General features: G+C 37.8%; 1 protein-coding gene across 1 annotated transcript in view; it reads right to left on the minus strand.

Annotated features, from left to right (window-relative positions):
• MBTPS2 (membrane bound transcription factor peptidase, site 2) overlaps nt 1-13,397 on the minus strand; it is a 34,059-nt gene extending 20,662 nt beyond the window's left edge. The window contains exons 1-5 of the mRNA XM_072359416.1: nt 13,093-13,397; nt 8,561-8,709; nt 6,776-6,914; nt 2,690-2,793; nt 277-404 (exon numbers count right to left, since the gene is read on the minus strand). Coding sequence (XP_072215517.1) covers nt 277-404; nt 2,690-2,793; nt 6,776-6,914; nt 8,561-8,709; nt 13,093-13,287 — 715 coding nt within the window. The 5' untranslated portion in view covers nt 13,288-13,397. The remainder of the gene's footprint in view (nt 1-276; nt 405-2,689; nt 2,794-6,775; nt 6,915-8,560; nt 8,710-13,092) is intronic.
• Between the last annotated feature and the right edge of the window lie 5,676 nt (nt 13,398-19,073).

A 19,073-nucleotide genomic window follows, 5' to 3' on the forward strand; every position in this document is an offset into this window, starting at 1 on the left:
ATATAAACATGTTTCAAGGCAGGTAAATGGTACTCATTCGAACTCCTAGGAACAGAACCATCTCCCTCAGAAAATAACATACTAAGGACAGTAGTGATTAAGAACAAAACCACGACATCACATTTTAGGTTCAGAACAGAATGAACATCTTTATGTATAAAGAAGTTTTTATGCTTCTTCATTTTAAATGCTCAGTCTTCTACCAAAGATTTACATGTGATGCCTATAAAGTAACTGTGCTAAGCAAATACTTAATGAAAGAGCAAAAAATATTACCTGCACAAAATATTCGTAACTGCTGGACTGGTGATATTAGTTGCAAGTGGGTTGTGAAGAGGTCAACAAACGCGCCAGGATAGACAATGAAGATAAAAATCCCAAATCCATTAAATCGTACTTGTTCTCTTAAAAAAGAAAAAAAAAAAAAGAAAAGAAAGAAAGAAAAAAAAGAAAAAATAATGAAGAGTTGTACATTAGGAAACAAAGAACTGTGAGATTCTTCATGGCATGTGTATTTTTGACTATGAGAATAACAAAAATATAAAGCTAACTTTATATATAAAGCTAACATGAAAGACAGAAAGATAATTAAACTAGAGGATATTTTCTGCAGTACCTGCCACTTATATGCAACAAGCATTTATGGGCCTGGCAAAAGATAAAAACCAAGTTCAACTTCTTTTCTGTTAATTAGGCAACAATCAATGCATTAAATACTTTTCTTAAAAACCTACTTTGAAGTAATGGATACTTTAACATATATGTTAACATTCAGGTTGTCTTTCAAGTAAAAAATGATAACCCTTATGACTCAATTTCAAAGTAATCTATGAAAAATTACCTTGAAAACTACAACTTCCCTTTATCAGGTACACTTTAAAGGGCACTTTTTGGTGCCCTTTGAAGCTACGTATTTCATAAGGTAAAGGTGTGGCAATCACATTCAAAGACAGTTGTTGCAAACCAGGCACAAATCAGTTGATTCTTTTTGTTCCTCTGTTTGTTTTTATAAGTAGCATTATATTTAGATCCTTTTCATGCAATACCAGTTGCAAGAATGAGGTGCATATAAAATAAAAGACATAAAATTATGAATAGAACTTATGCAAAATGACCCAGAGTGAACACATGAATTCCCTGCATTCAGCTGACACGATCTACCCTTACTACAAATAAGAAATCTGCACTCTCATAGGCATTCCATACTTCATTACTTGGGTAGAAGATGGACGGAGAAAAGACTCTTTGCATAAGATTTGACCAAGCTAAGACTCAAATATTTCGAGCTTTTGTTGTTCACAGCCAATACTATCTTGAACTTAAGTTGGTGAATGAGAGTATGTAATAGATTTCAGAGTGTCAAAGTGATTTGCCTGAAAATATTGTTATCGTGTGCAATAATTATAAATAGAATTTTCCCATAGTACAGCTATTTAGTAAAACTTGAGGATGGACTGCAACGGCATTATACACCCAGCCTGTACTAGGAGGAAGAATAACAACTTAAACAAAACAAAACAAACAAAAAAAACAAAAACAGGGAAAAAACAGCAGCAGCAACAGTTAAAAATGACTTAAGCCTTCCAGATTTTAACTGATAGCAAAGATACATTGAACAATACATTTTTTTCTCCTAAAAATAGGTGAGAATCAAATTTAAACAAAAACATAAACTGAAGCTGAACATTCAAAGCCATTGCCCCAGATCCTGTGTGAAAGTATCACACTATTCTTATACCATACCAGGTTACAAATGACAGAAACAGCTCTACAGTTACTCCAGAATTCTCTGCAGTTAACCAACAGCACCTGAGGAAAATTTTCTTAGCTCTTCCTGTTGTGTCCTCCATTGATAAAAGTATTAAATATAAGAGAAATCAAACTTGCAGAAAAATGGACTATATGATACATAGGGACCCACATCATTCCTTTGGCTGAGAATATTCAGGACCATAAAACAGGTAGTAGCAGGTTTAGATGTGTCATGTCTTCCTACGCTCAAGAAAATCAGTGAAACAATTTAGGGCTTCATGCCCACGGGACAGCTAATGCCCGTGATGCTTACGAGGACACCTGAAAATCAGTTCCAGGAAGCACCACGTAACCCTCATTTAAGAGTGTCATTTAAGAGTAATGATCAACCATGTCAAATAACTTTTTTGTGAAGCAATCATCACAGTTAAATACGAATAAAAATCTAATCTGTGATCAAAAATACACATATCACTGAGATTAACAGGGGCAAATCACACTTGACTAGTCGCTGCTTCAGCCCTTTTAGATGCTACTTCACAAGTTGTGTTTAACAAAATTAAAAAAACTGTCTTTTAAAGTACTGTTGTGCAACAGCATGCAAGTCCTCTTCAAATGCCACAGCTTCAGAAATGCAACTACTATGAGAAAAACAGGATCACTTAAGAGCAGAATTATTTTAAACCTGATGTGGAGTGGTATATTTACAAAGCAGAATTTCGTTCTCACGATCAGTAGAATACACTCTTTATGAAAACTTTGTCCTTTATTGTACATCTTTAGAAACTTAAAATCTAAGGAAGTTATGGAAAAAGAATAAACAAATTCTCAAAAAAAAAAAGCTGAAAAAAAATGCTAACAACATTCTCCTGTAATTAAATACTCTGGAATATTAGGCTTTGTTGGCACATAGTAAGAGAAAAGTAGTTTGTATTACCGAATAGCTGCCACCCCATGGCCGACTTCATGTATCACACCACTGATGAGGATTGCAGAGAAGAAATAGGTCAGCTGGCTGACAGGCAAATTTACACCAGGCACCTGTTCATGTGGGCATGACAACAAAACAAAACACACTAGGAAACCAAGAGGTACAAAGACAAATTATTCTGTCTCTATCCTTGCTGCTCTCACTCAGCTTTTTAAGCCCACCAACACAGTAAGAGCCACTCACACAGCACTGCTGGTTGGTAACTCTTCTCTCAGTTTACTCAATATATTTTAAAATACATGGTATAATTTTTTTGTTAAAGGTTGAAAAGCTCTCTAGGTGGAAAAGCCTTCGCCCTTCCTATTCAGTCCCCACAACCATGATAGAACGTGTCCTACTTTATTCTAAGCTCCAAAAGTTTATAAACACATATGCAGCCTTCAGCTTCAATGAGAGAAGCTTGCCACTGTGAACTGTGGTTTACATTGTGCTGTAGACAGTCTTGTGGCTATTGATATCCACTCTTAAACAAACAAACAAAAAAAGAAAAAAAAAGAAGAAAAAGTGTGTTGCACTTAAAATATGAGCACTAAAAGTTAAGAAAAAAAAACAAAACAAAAAAAAACCACAAAAACAGAAAAACAGCCATCAGCTGGAATTGGAAGAACAGTCTCCCTTCTCTATGTATATAAAATACGAGGTCACTCCAAATTTAAAAGATCAAAAAATGATAACTTCTCTCTATTGTTCAAGTTTTGGAAGTCTACATATGGTAAGTTAACATTTAAAACAGCACTTGGCAATGGATATATTATTTTGATAAAGGTATAACGCGCATGCCCCCCATTCCTCCTACTGCTGTGGATTCCCACCACCACACCCCAGCTCCTCTCTATACCAGCTCCTTTCAGCCAGGCTCCAAAAGAGGCACAAGTCACAGAAAGATGAACCATCTTCTCTCTCCATGGGACAGAGAGCTGCTCAGCTCTCATCTTCTCAGCTGCTGTAGCTGAAGTAGCAAGACCACATCACTTGAGCTGCTGATTGGGGGCATTCCAGTCATCCTGCCTACCCTGCTGCTCTCTCTGTTCTAAGTAAGAATCACTGGGGTACTATCAGCTGCAATATACTTGGCATTAATTGTGATTCAGTGGGAGAAAAGAGATGCTGTAGGCAAAAATTCCTCACCTGCCTCTAAGACTCTTTAAATGACCTCATTTTACACAAAAAACTGCAACTCCTGCCTGCTGTTCTGGCAGCAGATCTGACTGTATAGACCCCAGTCAACCCTACTGTTCATCCCTGCTCATTCCTCAATTACACGCATTTAACTACCATTAACTACTGCAACAACTTGATGAGACCAACTTGTTAAAAATAAAAATCCTTCAGAGCACCATACTCACTAATATTATACTAAATCATTTCACAAATTCTGTTCAGACTGTGATCATGACCAAGGTATTTATCTTAACTGGCACAACAATGCCAGTCTCACTGTATGAAAATAGCTGCTATTCACTTGTTAAGCATCCACTGCTGCTATTGAAGCATCAGTCGGTGGCACTAATGGATTATTTAAGTTGTGTTCTCAGTGGCTCTCTGCTTTGCAGGGAAGTCCTGTCCAAGGAAGGACAGAAAGCAACAGCAAAAGTCACCATCTTAGTGCTACCCTGAGGGTAGCACGTGAGAAAACAGCCCCGAATGCTTTTCAGTGCACACGTTAAAGCAACTTTAAGATACAGCTAAAAGGGAAGCTAAATATCATGAAGGATTCATGCAGTATTTTTTGAATAGGCATTGCCATCTTATATTTCATTGTTCTCCAGGAATGCCTTTGCCTTAACTGAAAGAAGATCCTTTCCTAATACCTGATTATCTTCCCTGTTTTTGTTAACAGGCCACCATGAGAGAGGGCAGCTAACCAGTTACCTACCCATGGATAGTTTAAATAAAGTACAGGACTGAAAAGAAAGAGGAAAGGTGCAAAAAAACTTAATGGAATGCAAGCAGAACTGTATTTCCCCTCCCGCAAAACTGAAGGCTAGAGGCTAAGCAGATCCATACCAAATGCTGAAACATAGTTAACAAATGTATTTATTTTTTAATGAAAGAAAGCAACTAACTCTGTCTCTTCCAAGCCAATTGATTAATTATGGAACATATGGATACTTAATTTAAATGAGGAAAAGACTTTGCTCAATTTTCTTCATTATTTGTAACTACCATATTCCACTCAAACAGAATACTGGAACTCTTTAAAAGTAGAATTATACAACTGAGTATAATTCATCTTAGAAATGAAAGAATAAGGTAGAAAAGAAAGTCAACCACAAGCCATCTTAGGAGAAGTAATCTCATATCCATACATGATATTACACTATCCCTATACATTCCATCTTTTTCAGTACTGATCTGTCCTTGGTTTGAATGCAGTGATACTGGCAATACCCAGTTACTGAGGAATCCATTCCACACTGAAATTGTTAATTTCAGTTAACAATTAATGAAGTTATACTTCAGTTTTCGTAGTTACAGATCACACCAGATTACTTCCAAAGGCTCATCTTTACTTTGCTTCCCTTTTACTTACGTCACTTATATAGAAAAGCTGAGTATTGCAAATGACCGGTTTACTCTGTTATCAAAAAAGTGGACAGATCCATTGAATCACAGAATGGCTTGGGTTGGAAGGGACCTTAAAGATCATCTAGTTCCAACCACCCACTAGATCAGGAAATGATAAAGAAAATGAAAGGAAAAGGATGTTCTTATTGTGGAATGTAATAAACATACATTCTTAGGATAGGCCCTATTTGCAAGTAAATGAGAAATCTTCAGTCTTGTGTTCAATCTGTGCTCACTTTGACACACAGCACAACACCAAGACCTCCCACTCGTTCCTGCCTGCCTCTGGAGATAATTCAGGTGCAGGCTGTGGACCGGATGACCACATTAGCAGCACCAGTACTTTTCACCCAGGCTGCCTCCTTTTTGAGCACATACTGTATTTGCTATATTCACCCTGTAGGTGTGAAACAAATCCAAACTGTACCAAATGCATTGAATGTGTAGCACATGCTAACACACTAAGTACAGTCAGTTCAGCACTTATGTGAAGGTCTATCCCGGGAGCACATGATCCCCAACTTCTGTTCACTTGACTGAATATTAAAACAGAGAAAAATGGCTGGGTATCACTGCCATATAATGGAAGGCAGAGCAACCTCTGCTTACACATTCTAGTCAGAGAGAATTCTTGGAGGAATAAGGTTAGCTAGGAATCTTTCTAAGGTTAAAACTGCTCAAAGTGCAATGTCATTTCTTCCATTACCAACTTATTATTCCATTACTAACATACTTTGAGGCAAGACATAAAAAGACAATATTTGCAATCTCTTCCATTCCATAAAATACATTCTCTTCTAAAATAACATTGTATATTATCCATCATTGACCCATGAAGCAATAAAAGAAATTGTTACTAAGCCCTTGACTAGATATTGCCAGAAACAGGACCCTCAGTTTCATACTGGAAATAAGGCAGAGGTCCTTGAACATCCAAAAATATGTCGTCTCTTCACTAATGAATCTCTGCTTCCATATCACAAAGCTTTTCAAGATCCTTTCCCTTCCCACTAATGCTTTGTATGGCAATAAACGAAAGAAAACACCTCTCTTCTTGTGGACTGTGGATTAGTATTGCAAGCTTCAAGGCCACCATTGCCTCTACTGCACAGAGAAGATAAATTCTTACTGCTGTTTTGTATTCTTAGTACTATGACTGCTGTTTTGTATTCTTAGTAGTATAATAACTTAAAGCTTTTCAAAATTACCAGCCAATTCTCACTTCTGAGAATATTTAATACAAGATCTTCAACATATTTGCCTTTATTTGTCTTTACGTTTTTTTTTAACCACTTCCACCTCATTTTTAAGACTGGTAACAAACCAGCAATTTTTTTATTTAAATGAGTATCAGCAGCTTGGTTACTCTTAAATGGGAGGATTTAAGTATCATATATGTCATTAAGAAGATGGTTAGTATCAGCTCCCAACCCTCAAACGAAGACCTGAGGAAAAAACACTTACCACAACTTGCAGCATACGATCATTCTGGGCTGTTGGCGCTTCAGTCAACATCTGTGCCAGTGTTTGCATCAGTGTCTTTCCAAGAAGAATCACAGAGCCAAACATAGCAGCTATACCAAACACCATTCCCATGCTGAACCTACAAAGACAGACAAATAATTACGAAATGCACAGGTACTAGAAGATATTTAACCACACTAGAACAACTTAGCAGACAAAATGAGTAAGGTAAAACTTACACATTGCTACTACTGTTCACACATCAACAATAAAGTACAAAAGCCTTAGCTAAAGGAAACTAACAGCACTAATGGTGTAAATTAGCAACATAAACTTGTATAATATTTTCCTTGTTTAATAAATGTTTGACACCCAAATCACATCTCAATTTATTTTCAAACAATTTTAGGCTGTTCTCATATATTCAATTCTTCATTCAGTTACCCAATATGAGTAACTTCTCATTAGCCATGAATAAAAGCATAAATTTACAGTGTATAATTTAACATGCTGCACCACACCATCACATATTTAGTGACGTGGACCAAGTGATGATCTAGCATACATACATACTTGCATCTTCCTGACCAGCAATAAAAAAGTGCTAAAGAACGTTTACATGAGACTCAAACTTCTTTAAAGAAGAAAAATTAGAAGACACAAATGCAACTCTGGGTTAAAATCAATTACTTCCAAGACATTTTTCCTCTCATCCATTTAATTTATTAAAACCATTATGTTGAAAAACCTTTCAATTTAGATCAGCCCATCTAATGGATGATTTTTATTCATCATTATTATCCTTTTACTCTACTGTACTACTTGAAGGATGTGAGAAAGTTTATTTTCTAGCTAAAGTATTTCAATTCACTAGCTGTTCTTCTTTTCACAACAGCATAATTGTTCTTTCACCACCTTTAATAAGGCTCACTGAAAATTAACAAATTCATTTTAATCAATATGTACTTCTAATCTTAATTAAATAGAGTGGTATAAACATTACATTATGCTGTAGTAAGTTATAAACGATAAAACTTGTGACTGATACAAAACTATATAAAATCAGAGTAAAATCACTCGATGCTATGGAAACCCATATAAAGCAGAGTTCTCTTTCACAGCTACCTCTTTGGGGGCAGCAATACAGGAAGTGAAAATAAATTCAAGCCCTACTCCTTATTTATTTATTCATTTTCTTTTTTCAGATAGGATACAGAGTAACAGTAGGAAAGCAATTCAGCAATAATTTCCCAAACCAGTCCAGAAGCACCCATACTAACAACTCTGCTAATTTGCCCATTACTAGCAATCTGTGCAATCTTAGCTGAGAAAAGAGTAGGCAAGAAAAAGACAGAATGAGAGCAACGTGCTTCTGACTAGGTATAGCTGCTGAATGCCTGGGAAATGATTGGCAACAGGGTCGTGATCAGAGGAAAATTAGGTATACAGTAATGGACAGATCTGGGATATGAGAAGTTACCTCCTCACACAGTAACATATGTAACAGCTCTATATTTAAGACCTATGGCTCAAACCATAGGTAGGAATACAGTTTGTGGATTTCTAGTTTTATAGCATATCCATATGTAAATAGCTATGATATTTTTAGCAGAGAAGATAGATTATGCTGGTACAACACATTTATGGCTACCATGTTTGTTCAATTTTATTGTTAGTCTACAGTAATAACTAGACTGACCCATTCCACTGCTACAGATAAAAGGCATACGTGATAGTTGCTGCCCCTGTACGCATTTGACATAAAAAAATATCTTGGATGTATACCATAAATACAGAAATCTGGGTTTCCACCTCCCCCAGTTGTAGAACTGCCGGTTGAAGAGTGCTGTTTGCCATCGCATATGAAAGGGAGAGACACTCAAGCCATAGTTCACCAACCAGTCTTCATAAGATGCCTTCAAAGAGCTGGATGACTGCAAAACAGTGGAAAGTATGGTTAACCCCAATCTTTAAGGAAGATCCTGTGCTATGTGACCAAACAGTAAATCAGATCATTCATATGTAAAGACAAACAAATAACATCAGGTACATGCCCCGCACATTATCTGTATTTTGACTCATAGGTGTGACATGTAGTACAAGAAGTTATGGCACTGCTTTGAGAAAATCACAGCAGTTCTAGGATTATGAACGTTTGGGTATTCAGTGGTATTTAGCAAATAAGATTGTTATTATCTTCATTAATGTTACATCATGTTGACTGGTTTTCAACTGTCTGGATAGAAGGCTAAAAAACGAACTTTCATTGTATTTCTTTTCTGTATAATTATATTTAAGCAATTTTTTAAACAGCTACAGTAAAGAAAAACACATTCTGTCGGCTTTCTGTTGGCATCAGCTTGTTTCCATTATTGGTGAGATGTGGATCAGTAGTAAGAGTACCCTTTAGCAAGGGTAAAAATGAGGTCTACTTTTCAAATGCAGACTACTGCTGAGGAGACTTGAAATACATAGTCATACTACCAAAAAGGCGGAAGGACTTTAAAAATTATCAACCTGATCTGCAACAGCAATTTCACTGATAATTTTACAGCCTTTCAAGACACTGTTGGTACACCTTCCTAATAGTTCCAAAGACTTCTCCTTATATTTGTCTTTGTAATGAATGCAACCTATTGACTGTACAATTAATACTTTACTGCATTAGTACCCAGTATTATAAACCAACAGAAGTAATTTTGCAACTGCTATCTTATAATATATGCTGCTGGTTTTCTCTTTAGTCCTTCCTCATCCTGCTTCCTGGAAGCTAGTATCAGAGAGCCACAGGACAGCTTTCCCTCGACTTTAAAAGAGAAATCTGTACCTGAGGAAAACCGTGTCAGAGCAGGAGCGTGTCTGACATAATCCAGACAAGTCTTTAGAGCTGTCTGAACTATAGCATTGTTCCTGAATTTCCCTATCAGGAACGTGCAGTTCACAAGAGTCTCCCTTCTGCCCCTAGACAGTTCCTGGCTGTCTTCCATGGTTCTTGAAACAAATTTAGAACTTACCAAGTTCCTTGCATTACTTCTGTCCTTCTGTGGTGGTGGGAAACAAGCAGTGTATTGTATCTTCCACAACCATATTCATAGCTTTTCTCATTTTGTTGAATTAATAACAATGTAAACTAAAATTAACTACACTAAAAAACAAACAAACAAACAAAAAACACAGTCCAATTAACAGACTCACATGTTATCCTTTCTACTTACATGTTTCTGTGTAACTTCCTTCTACAACTAATTGATTTTAGTCATATTTTTGTTCAGTCAGCTGAGAACAACCACAGAAATTTTTGTTGTAATGTATCCCTTAGTCAATAGTGGTCAGTCATTCCCTACAACACTGCTAAGTTTTACTATCCACAACCACATTGGCATTTGCTAACCTACTTTTAGTAGAAGAGATCACAAAGAATATTACACTATTACAAATAACACATAGGCCAGAGAAACAACGAAAAATACCTGCTCACATAATCTATCTGCTAATTAAGAACAAAAATCCGTATGACATAAGCACAACTGACATGAGAAAACATCTTTTGCGAATTCAGTGAACATATGTGCCCTATTCAGTTCACAGTGGATCAAAGAAAACCCAACAACCCCAAATACCCCGAAACCTAACTAGACAAAAACCAACCAACCAAAAAAAGAAACAAATAAGCTAGCACTATAATCAGAAATAGAGATCTGGCACTTCAGAAAGTATCTGTTCTCTTAACCACATACAAAAACATCAACCACATTTCCCTTAAAAATTCCACTAATGCATCCCTTCAAATTAATTCTAACCAAACCGCAGCCCTTCTCTACTAGAGAGGCATAAACAAATATGCAGCTCTTAATAAGAAATGCGGGATTCTTGAACAATACATTTGCAAAAAGGCACAATAAACAACTTGGACTTGCAAACGGTATTCATAATCACTAAATAACAGCACCCTTTGGAACAAGTAACTACATTCCTTTCAAGATGTATTAAAAAGTTCTATGCAAACTTCTGCTCCTTCTGCTCTGAGCCCCATAGGATCACAACGTTATGACATGCACCATCTTGCCCTGGTATGAGGTATGTTATTATCCTTTGTTTCATCTCAATCCTCCTCCATAGACCTGGGTTCAGATTCTTTAACTTGAACTCTAAGTGATCTCTGCTACATTAATTTTACTATAAAAATGATACCCTTTTTATTTATGCAACATTTCAAAGTAGCGACCGCCTACTAAATACTCCAGGAGCACCATAAATATCTGCCAGCAAGCAAGAGCCCTTAACATTCTTTTGTGCTGACAAAGTCCGTTCAAGAGCCCTGGACCATTTCAGCTTCCTGACCTTAAAAACTGAGGGCTAACCTCGACTGAATAGGCCTAAAGAATCTTTTATTTCTGATACCAGAAGGAGGGACAACCCTTTTCACATCCCTGGTCCTTCAGGCAGATGGGATAACTTAGCATGCTGGGGAGCAGCAGTTCAGGGGTCTGCCTAAGTGACTCCCTTTTGTAAGATCCAGCCTTCACCAGGAAGCTTTCTTATCAGTGGTTCAATGAAGAGTAGCAAGAGGAATTTTCCAAATCCCAGCCTGAATCACTGTCGATTTGCTAACACAAATGTATCCTGTAGTTCAAGCAATATTATGTGAATTTATTTGTGCAAAATGTCATTTATACAGATAGTTCTGCCTTTCATACTACAGAGTACCAAAGAGTGAGGCTGCCTAACAAAAATGCTTGAAATCTGAACAAAAATACTGACAGATCAAACTAAGCAACAGACATTGCACGTCTAAAAGGTTTACAGAATAAACATCAAGTTACAGCACATAAACTCTTACCCATTACAATATCAGCATAATGAACAGAGAAGTACTCCAGAAGTACTTTTTATTCATATTCTGTATATCATTTTCATGCACTTACACTGCAAGAGACTGGAGATCTAGGCAGTTTGCTATTGTTGCCAGCAGTTCAGAGTTACGAGTGTGGTGGGAGATTTAGAATACTAGCAATAAAACAAACATGAGTTTCCTAATCACGTAAATCTGGTTATTTAATCCATCATTTATTTTGGCTGTGGTACTCAAAACTTCCCAGATCTACCAGTAAAATCTACCCAAACCCAGCAGCTCCCACATACTTCCAGATGATTAATTACCATTGATAACTTGTAGTCAAAATGTCAAAGTTACAGTTTAACTCCTGGACTCATCTGCTTGCTAAGGCATTCCAGGCATTCCCTTTCTGTCTCAATGTAAAGTAGGTACTAAGTTGCTCCGAAACAAGGTAGATTTCTTTTTTCTCCTTTGCTGCTTCTAGGTTATCACAAAAGCATCGGCTCTTCTTACAAAAAGCAATTATTTTAAGCTCTAATTCTGAAAAAAAACCTTCCAAATCTCAGAGATACAAATGGGTCTCAGCACCATGCCACAAGAGTCTGCTCTGTGAATTCAGTGATAGCTTTACAGCCTGAGATCTTTCATCAGACACAAAGCTACAGCTGACTGACCTTCCTGATGGTTTTTAGAGTGCCTCACTTCTCCAACAGCACACTTGTCTTCAGCCAATCCTCTAACGTGTTTCCAAACAATGTTGTGCTTGTTACCACATATAGCCTTGACATATTTAACACAGACATAATATAGACTTGATGCAGTAAAATTTGAAAAGTCTTCAGATAAATTATCATTATTATTTTCCATCTGTACCATTAAAACACACAGATTAATATCTGACAACTAATGGCTCTCACCGTTGACTGAGCTGTGTTTGCTCTACAACAGCAGCAGAGAGAGCTACTTAATTTTCCACGTGTCCTCATGAGATGAAACACAGCTTTCCTTTTAGCTTTTTTCCCTGTTTCACACCAGTGACAAAATGCACATTTGTTACTTTGATACTGCTAGGCCCTACCCGTACTTGACAGAAACAGCGCAGTTCCTGGACTGTAGCATTAACTGCAAAAAGCGAGAGAATTCTAGGTGGAACCTTTTATATTTCTCTCGTATTACTTGTGTTACCGCACGTCGGGGGAGCGCTGTGGGCCCGGCAACCTGAAGTAGCCCTTCAGTCTGATTGGTGGGACAGCGCGGGTAGCCTCAGGCCTTCAGGGCCCAAGCACGGGAGCGGCGGCGGCCTCTCACCGGCGAGGTGTGGACCGTGGCCGGCCCCCGAGGAGGGAGGGGAGGCGGGGAGGCCGCTGGTTTTAAAGGCGGTGGCGGATGCCGCCGGGCCAGAGGGGTGAAGGAGTGGGAGCGTTGCCGCTGACCCGCCTATATGTGGGCTCCCGCTGGGCTCTGCGCCCACAGCCCTCACCTTGAGCAGAGTATCCGCCAGGTAGATGGCGCACCAGCCCCCCAGCACGCACACCACCACCGAGATCGGGATCATCGTGGCAGCCCAGCCGGCGATCGAGGCGGCTCTCGGCGAGGAGCCTCTCGGAACTAAAGCTACCCCGGAACCTTTCTCCACCGACTGTATTATCCGCACGGACACTTCCGGGATCCGCATAGAGATTGGGCAGGTGGTGCCTTGACGTCACGGCACTGGGGGAATGAATGGAGGCGTTCCCCTCCCAGCGACGCGCTTGCGCAGGGAGCTCTTCATCCGTGTGAAACATTTATTCTAGTTGTGGTCTTCGGAAGCAATTAAGGACGATCACACAGTTGTGAACATTAATGCTTATAGTGGTGACAGCCTCTGTGAAATCAAGCATACAGAAATGGGCACAGTGCCTCTTGGTTTAAAGATCCAGTCAATATAAAACAGCTTTTGCAACGTTATTATCTTTTTCTTCAGTGTTCACTTAGTATGCCATACAGGATAAAGAATTGAATTTTATTGACTTTGCATAGAAATTGGCGTTGCAGTTAAAAAGAAATGTGACTCAAACGCACAGTCTATGTTTTATAGCTAGAAAGTTCCCCACAAACATAGATGAGTATTTTCTGGAATGTACAAGAAGATCTGAGTGAACTAGAGCACTCTTAGCCCCACTGTTGTTACTCACATAACTTTAGTGTTAATTTGCTAGTGGCTAAAAGGCAAAATTAATCCTTGTTCTCTTAGAGTTGCACTTAGAGTTGCAGACTGTAACCGGAGAAACTGCATTTTGCCTTTATAAAATCAAGTTTTTCAGGATTAAAGATTTCTAACTTAAAATGATTTAGGAGGCAGCAGAAGCATTGATGCCTGCTTTTGGCTGCCTCTTATTTTTCTTCGTATTCACGTGTCACTAAAGTAGTGACTAAAGCAAAATGCAGTAGTTAGGTCAGTGTGCAATGTCTGTAAGTCATCACAGTGCTGTCTAACTCTCATAGTTTTAGAGGTTATAACTGAGGTGTGCGCTGATGGGAGGGTATGAGTAGACTTCTAAAGGGTGAATATATAAGAGCATTAAAAAACGATATCCATCAGTCATCATGCAATGTTATCTTAATTCCATGCAAAAACTTTAAAGGAAAAATTAATAGCGTAGCAGTAGTGATTAAATGTAATTAGTCAAGTAAATGCCAAACAGAATTTGTTAATAGTACATGAATTAAGATATTATCAAAAGCAGTTAGTGAATTAATATCATACACATCTTCTTATAGACATAACAAATATCTTTTTCTAAAAATAATTATGAACATATCTAATAATTAATCTCTTCGACTTTCAAGCATTACTGAAGTGGATAAAGAATTATTCAGATTTTGTCATGTTGGATACATGACACATAGCAAGGTAAAAATAAAATTACATTCTTAACACTGCTTTCAAAAGCTCTAATGTTAGAGGGGTTCGCTGGGCCCCAGGGAAATCACACCTTCTCACAGTTCATCACAGGTTCAGACCTAAAATCTGCTAAACGTGGATTTCGCCAGTTTGAAATCAATACAATCGGAATGTGACTTGGTTGGGAAAGTGTTTGAGCCTTGTGGACAACAAATTGGCTCTTAGGTATGTTTTGAATTGTATTCGTTACTAAGTTTCTGGGCTTTGAGATGAGCTTAACAGCGGAAAGGAAGACTGGAACAAAATGTGGCCTTGATTCTGCCTAAGTTTCTGTGCTGACTTGAAGGACTTGACTGCTTTCATGAAGTACATGAATGTCTGTGGAATTTTGAGCGCAGAGAAGGATGCGTACAAGAAGAAATAAATGGATAGAGATGAAATGAGTGATCCTTTAAGCACTTATGCAGGATTGGCTATTGCAGATGGAAGGAATGTAAAGATCAGAGAAAAGAAGAAATCTGACAAACGAGAGATGAAGAGACTGGCACCCTGGAGAAATGTGTAGAGTATTGCTTATAAGTGTTTGAACAACAAATGCTTGTTCATGCTCTTCAGTTAAGTTACTAGAATTTTATCTAAAAATCTCAGAATATGGAAAAAAATCAGTAATGAGAGTTCTGTAGTCATGTAATATGCATGGTATTTTAAACTGGAAAGAAAAAACAAGGAAAGAAAATACTTTTGACCCTCGCTGTGCCTAGTGAGCAGAATATTTTGCAATATTTTTGGTACTTTATATTCCAACTAAAGCACAAAACAGTCTTACTTTATTCAAATACAAATGTGGTCAAAGCATTCTGTTTAGTTTCAGCATTCACTTGCATTAGTCAACCTGTTCACCAAAATTACATGCTGGAAAGGTGGGACTTTGATGCTTAAAACAAATGAAATTGGTTCTTAGGTTACTGTTCATATAAATAATTTAAATAAAGGAAGAGCACAAACATTCATAGAAATGTGCCTTTACTATGTTTGTCTGTTAGAAAGAGTAGTATGTTTTTTCATCAATTGTTGATTACTAGGGCTTGATCTATAACAAAAGCTACAGGTCTTAATTGCTAACACTTCTCAGCATTTATTCATTAGGCACATCACAACTGAAACTGCTTAAAGAAAAGGTCCTTCAAAGCTGTGCTCCAAGAAGAAATGGGCATAAGACTAAAAAGTAACAACAAAATCCTGAAGGAAATACAGAATCATGAGAGCTGTGCCTCAAATGTTAATCTAGAATTAAATTCTGTATTAATAGTTTTGGGCTTCCACTGCTTGTTCTAGATGGTAGTCTTGTTTGGCTTTGCACTCTCTGCAGCTGTTAAGACCTTACATATGAGGAAAAAACATAGAATTTCTACTGCAGAGTAACTGTTCAGCATTAGTTCTTGTGCTGGGATACTTCTGTGATTTTATAAGTCCGTCCTTGAAAATAGATTTATCTGAACTGCAGGAAAAAAAAGGGCTCAGTCAGTGAAGGAGGAGGGCGTGTATGGGAGGATAACTCTAAGTATTTGTTGTGCTTTTCTGTGCTTGAAATTACTTGTGAAATCTCTAGGTACACAAATCCCTATTCTTCTGCAGTGCAATAAATCGCTTCCTTTAAATGGTTATCATTTTGTGCTCACTGTAACCAGAAATAAACACACATGATAGTATTAGACCTATCTAGTCTCAATCCCAAAAGCTGCAGGGCAGCCCTGAACTCTAGTGAAAATACTGCACTTAGCCAGTGTAAGTCAAAGTGAGATAACACTTTGAAGAAGACAAAGCCATTTTTGATTCACTGTTGAGCAGACATACTGCTTGAATTACTTGTATTAACCTCTGTGTATAAGGTATTTAGCTGTTCTAACAGGAAGGTCTTGCACAGGAGGAACGTGTGAGGTTTTTGCTGCCTTCCTTGACTGTACAGAAGGCTAAAGTAGCTCCTGAGTCACTTCAGCACAGCATAGCACTTGGCTACACCCTCACTGGTTTTGTTTTGCCTCAAGGATCAGGCTGCAAGCAGCAGCTGCTTCATGTCCACTCGGCCCCTCAGGCAGCAGATAAACTGAGTTTTGCAATTTCCCAGCACTGCAAATCCTCCCTGCCTCTTGTCGTTCTATGTGCATGGGGACTGCCTGTGACAAATCCTCACTTAAGTTATTCTATGTTAGGAACCTGAGCTAAGGACATTTCCTCTCCCTTGATAAAAATAAATCATCAGTTTGAAAGCTGGCTACAAGAAAGCTGTGAGCATCTTCCTGTAGCACTCTACTTAGAATGCAAATATTACATTCTGTCATATATTATATATGACAGTTGGTGGGCACAGGAAATACAGAGCAGCCCACAGTTCTCAGAAGTCATATTCAGGACTTTCAAGCACCACTGTTAGCTCCAGCCCTTGAGAACTGAACTGTGCTTTGAAGGACTACCACCTGTGTTGCACAGTCTGATGTGACTGAATCAAGTAGCTTAATATTTATAGCTTCTTTTTTGAGGGTCTTTGCTATCCTTGCATAGAAGATAATACCAGTCCACAACCCTACTTCATATGGGTATGAAGTAATACATGAAGATTATAGAAAGTAGTTCGGGCCCTTTCCTAACAGAAACTGTTTATACTATTTTTAACAGCTGAGATTTAATACTGTGTTGAGAAGCATCATTTAGAAGTTACCAGCTGGAGAACGTTAGTGGTCTTCCTGTGCCAACACTGATTTCTGTTGACAATTTTTCTCTGAATGTGTCCAAAGTTTGTATGGCAGGAGATTGCAAGTGACTGAAAATGTTACTGCATCAGATCTGATTCAATACAAATGAAGTTTGAAAAAGATCATGTTTGACTGCCGGATAGATAGGTATGACTAGTAGATTTATTCATATCTTTACCACGGAAAGCATTCATTCTTAATTACCTTATTTTTTAAAACTTTGGAGACATGAGAAGCTCAGGATTTTTTTATTTTTTTTCCTTATGACTCATAGGAACTAAGATAAGTGTTTTGATATTGATTCACACTTTAAAAATCTTCACACCTACAGTTTATCAATCCTCAGCTTTTATTTTCTGTTCAGCAGATACAAACCGAATATAGCAACTGATCGATCATATGTGATTCAGCAACTTGACAAAGTTGTCCTTGAATTTGGTTCTTTTTTATCTGAAGGCATTAATTTCTTTTTAATGCCCTTGCCCTTGATATTCTGCTTCCAGTGCACTGCCTTATCTTCCTCATTCTGGATCCATCCTCCTAGCCAGGCAGACTTTTCATGTCTCAACTATGCCTTTTCTTGCTGTCATGTAGATGAGGAATCTTCTCTGTTTTCTTTGTTATTCCTTTGCTGAATGGCCTACTCAAGTCTACTACATTTGCTCCAGGAGCAGGAACTTTGTGTGTGAGCTGAACAACTTCAAAGCTGAAATTTATTTACTTGCTTAAGAAACAAGTACATTGCTTTATATGGTGCTGAGCCCCTAGTTCCTTTGATATCTGTACCTAGCTCTTGTTCATCTTTGGACTAACTGGTTAGAATGAATCATAGAATTATAGAATCATAGAATCATAGACTTATCCAGGTTGGAAAAGACCTCAAAGATCAAGTCCAACTGCAGCCTAACCATAGTACCTTAACTCTAACAACCCTCTGCTAAATCATATCTCTGAGCACCACAGCCAAACGGCTCTTAAACACATCCAGGGATGGTGATTCAACCACCTCCCTGGGGAGCCTATTCCAGTACTTGACTACCCTTTCTGTAAAGAAGTGTTTTCTAACATCCAACCTAAACTTACCTTGGTGCAATGGCAAAATTCCTTTCTGTATGTCTGGTGTGATCTCTTAATTTGACTACTGAAGATGAGAGGTAATATTGTTGAGCAGATGTAATCAACTGATGGTGTAATCAACTGCATCAAAGAAGTCTTTGAATTATCAGAATCAAATCAAAGGCGTATCTGAATTATCTTCATTTGTGAAAATGATGGATAGCCTTCTGCACATAATTTCATTAATTTTTCACTTATTTCCTTTTTCTTCTTTTTCCTTTCAAAATTGTATGCCCAGAGCAAAATCTGATGCTTCAATGTCATGGTTTTTGTATCTTTTCCAAATTATGCTGAATCACTGCAACCGACAGGATGTTTACACAGTCAGCATGTCGCTTAAGATTCATATTGCCCTCAAAATCTGCCGGTACTCCTGTTCTTTATTATGGTATCAGCTTTTAGTGGCTAAGATTTCCCAGGAGAAAAGTGGAAACAAATTTGCTATTTTTTCTATCATCATCGCGTTTCAGTCACTCAAAGTATGTAAGAATTTTGCAGAATAAAATGAAACAGAGAATATAGCTTTTTGGGTAATTCAGTGGACAAAGCTGTGATGTTCTAACATTTGTATTGGGTTATACTAATAATGCAGTTTTTAGAACTTAATACAAGTTCTTAGATGATGCTAACAAAGCTATTAAAAGATGCTGGATCTCTGAAATTTAGAACAAGGTCACTGGCAGCCTCTAGAGAGACCATCTTCTAATACAA

The sequence above is a fragment of the Excalfactoria chinensis genome, chromosome 1 (assembly GCF_039878825.1).
Source record: "Excalfactoria chinensis isolate bCotChi1 chromosome 1, bCotChi1.hap2, whole genome shotgun sequence".
In the NCBI taxonomy this organism is placed as follows: domain Eukaryota; kingdom Metazoa; phylum Chordata; class Aves; order Galliformes; family Phasianidae; genus Excalfactoria; species Excalfactoria chinensis.